Source organism: Pteropus vampyrus, unplaced genomic scaffold (genome assembly GCF_000151845.1).
Source record: "Pteropus vampyrus isolate Shadow unplaced genomic scaffold, Pvam_2.0 Scaffold355, whole genome shotgun sequence".
NCBI lineage: Eukaryota > Metazoa > Chordata > Mammalia > Chiroptera > Pteropodidae > Pteropus > Pteropus vampyrus.
In genome coordinates this window covers 490,865-494,119 of record NW_011889136.1, presented here as the reverse complement: position 1 = coordinate 494,119, position 3,255 = coordinate 490,865, and the positions used below count along the sequence as shown (strand labels likewise).

Sequence of the window (3,255 nt, the reverse complement as noted above, 5' to 3'; positions counted from 1 at the left end):
TGTGTCCCCCACGAGTTACCAATGCAGTGGCCTGGTCTTTAGGAAGGTTCTGGGGTGGTCACATTGACCTTTTTAAAAGCGGATGGTTTAAGAGCGTAAGGGGAGGTCGCAGAAGCTGTCCCTACAGAGGCCAGCGCTGTCGCGGCCGCATGGTCACCTCGGTGCCCGGAGCCGAGGCTCCCCGCCTCCCCCCAGAGCTGTCATCACGGCAGCTGCCGCCCTTGCTCACTTGTCCCCTCTGCTTTGAATTCACGAAAATGTGTCTGAGCCACGCGTGTTTTATCTTGCAGGCTTTGGAAGTCGCCTACACGAATACCATGAAGTCAGGGAGAACCCCGCCTTCTGTCATTTCTTCAAGTCAGGGACGTAAAAGCAAAGCCCGGCCCGCTCTCCCCGGTGACAGCCCGCGTCGTGTTACCCGAAGCGCCCGGCTCCTCAGAGCCTCAGGATGCCCGGAGGGACATCACCCGCCACGAAAAGACCCCGGAGAAGTTTATCCAGCAGCAAAAGCAGCAGAAGGGATGCGAGGTCCATCGTCCTGTTCTTCAGCAGCGAGGCCCCCGCGAGGCTCGCCTGCCCCGTCTGCGGCAAGATGGTGCCGAGGGACACCTTGAACCGGCACCTGGACGACAGGTGTGCCGACGGCGGTGGCGCCAGCCCGGTGCCGGGGCCCGGCGGCTCGGCCCGTTCGCACGTGTCCGCAGCGGACTCCACCCGCGTCGCCGTGGAGGGCGTGACAGCAGAGAAGCAGTCACCGTCGAAGACGAACTTAGCCCCTGGCCCAAGCGACCCGGCCAAAGCGGGCGGCGAAGCCCGGACCAGCCCCTACTTTAAAGGTCCGGGCGACCCGCCGTGCGAGACGCAGGGGGCACGGAGACCGCGCCACGTGGAAGTCATTGCTTTGGGAAGCCTGTCGTCTAAGTTGTCCAGGAGACACGCGAAGGCCACACGGTCGGGAGACGAGCCCCAGGACGTCGCCGGCCACAGTCGGCGGAGCTCCCCGGCCACAGCGGCGAGGGCGGCAGACGGGGCGGACGAGGACCGCGTCCTGAGCACTTCTCAGAAGGAAAACCTGTTTGCCTGTGGGTCTCCTCAGGAGCAGAGTGGCCCCGAGCGTGCTCTGGAAGGCTCTACGATGGCGGTGACGGCAGCCGGAAGCCAAAAGGCGCCCCAGGAGCGTGGGAGAGCGGCCCTCACCCCCGCCCGCTCGGAGAATGCCCCCGGGCCGTCCTCGCCAGGCCTCGCTCTGGGGACTGGATTACAGGTGGCTTCAGAGGACAGCGCTGCAGAGCGGGGGAGTGGCAGAGGAGATGGCGGCGGTGTGGAAGGAGGTGGGGCGGGGAGCCGGGTCGAAGGTCGCACGACTGTCGCTGCCCACGCTGGAACCCAGGTGGCGTCGGAGGGGGAGGCCGGATCCCATAGCTGCAGGCGCGATGCTTCCACCTGCAGCAACGTCCCCGAACTTCCTCTGGGACGTGACAGTGGCTTAAAGGTCGAGGTCACCCGCGGAGCTCCTCTGGAGGGGGCGTCCAGCTGCGGGGCCGCGGGCTCGGCGTCCCCCGGCCACCCTTACTACCTTCAGAGCTTCCTGGTGGTGCTGGACGCCGTGTTTGGGGACGAAGACGACAGGAAGCTCTTCGACGAGCAGGAGAGAGGAATTGTAACCAAGTTTTATCAATTATCAGGTAGTTTAAGCCTATTCGTTTCTGGGTTTTTGTCTCCCATTTGCGTGACGCGATGGGCAGTGATCTGGCCGCAAGGAGTCACTGTGGTTTTGCGACTCCTGTGGGCATCCTCGTGGGGGTCAGAACCTTCTACGAGGTTCCTCTAGACAAGGGGATGCGGGTAAGAGGCGGGACGTGGTGCCCGGTGACACCCGGGCCCGCAGGTCCTCGCTTGCCACCCCCCACGGTGTCACACGGGTCCTCGCCCGGCGCCGTCTTGTTCGGGACCTCTGGATGCAACGTCGACGACACGGCGTAGGACCTTAACCCTCGTTTATGTCCGTCAGCCCGTGGGAAAACTGGGTTGGTTACGCTTCGTTTCACTTAAAGCCGCAGAACCCGGCCGTGACGTTAAGTGAGGGTTTCCCGCCTCCGATGGTTGTAAAACCACCTTTTCCAGATGAAAAAAAAAAAGAAAAGAAACGACGCGACTTAGAAAAGTGTACTGTGCGTTCTGAGCACGTCGTGAAGCGTAGGGATAGGCCGTGTGGTTTTTGCACGCCATTTCTGAAAAAATGAAAGTCGAAGGAGATACAGCAAAAAGCAAACGGGGCTATCTCGAGGCATAGTTTTTCCCCAACGGTATTTTGGGTTCCTGGACTCGACCTTTTGAAGTCTGCGTGTGTGTGAGCTAAACTGGTGCATTTAAAGACGTCGGTCTGTGCCTCGAATCTTGGCGGGCAGTGGTGGCTCTAAGCCACGGGTGCAGGTTGGGAACAAAAGCCACCTTGTGACAAGTCGTGCCTTGATCCAGAGGGCCACAGTGGCACGTGGAACCCCGTCCCTTCCGAGGTGGGAACGCTCGGTTGGGGGCACACTGACCCCCAGGGACGTGGAGCGGGTCTGACGCCTCAGGAGATTAGAAAACCCTGACCGTCACCCCTGACGCTTAGCGGGCGGTTTGTTTTAAACGCACACGGCGGCGTTAATTACGATCGTCCTTGTGTTTCTAACACGCGAGTCGCACGTGGCAGAGCTGCACGGGCCTCCACGCGGCTTCTGCCTCTGCAGGTGCTTTTCTCCCAGAGCGGGCACACGTCTTTGGCTGGGTGCTGCTGGTATTCGTGGGTGCCTGAGTCGGAGCAGTCGGTGGCTCTGTGCTTCCGTCTAATGAAGAAACATGGCCGGTTGCCCCAGCACGAGTTCAAGTTCTTGTGCGTTTCTCAGAGAATCATTTACAGTCCGTGAAAGCAGCTACTGCTAATTGCTTTTGCCCCTTTTAAGAAAAAGAGAAAAGTAAAGGTCGCATGTTAAAAAAATATGGAATCGTACCATTTTACAGTTGGCAGAGACTTAATGATAATCTGAGAACTGAGACCAAACACGTTACTCAAATAGCTCGGCTGAGGTCACCGAGAGAGGTGGCCGCCCCACCGAAGTTAGGCATTGTCCGAAAAATCTTTTGGTGGAAATTATTGTCAACCAAAAATAGAACGATGTCAATTAAACTGAGGAGCAGAATGACTGGCATGCTGGGGAGGGCTTCTCCGAAGGAGCCGAAGGTAGCCAGAAAACGGGGAACCTCGTTCTT

The 3,255-nt window shown here is 59.4% G+C and overlaps 1 protein-coding gene across 3 annotated transcripts in view; it reads left to right on the top strand.

The window, feature by feature from the left end:
- The first annotated feature begins 244 nt into the window (after positions 1-244).
- LOC111731224 (fanconi-associated nuclease 1-like) overlaps positions 245-3,255 on the top strand; it is a 5,433-nt gene continuing 2,422 nt past the window's right edge. Inside the window, exon 1 of one of the 3 annotated variants that reach the window (XR_002776996.1) lies at positions 245-1,685. Coding sequence is in view for 2 of the 3 variants with exons in the window: in XM_023522697.1 (XP_023378465.1) it covers positions 449-1,685 (1,237 nt within the window). In the remaining variant the exon portion in view is untranslated. The remainder of the gene's footprint in view (positions 1,686-3,255) is intronic. The other 2 variants (XM_023522697.1, XM_023522698.1) reach the window with 2 other exon arrangements.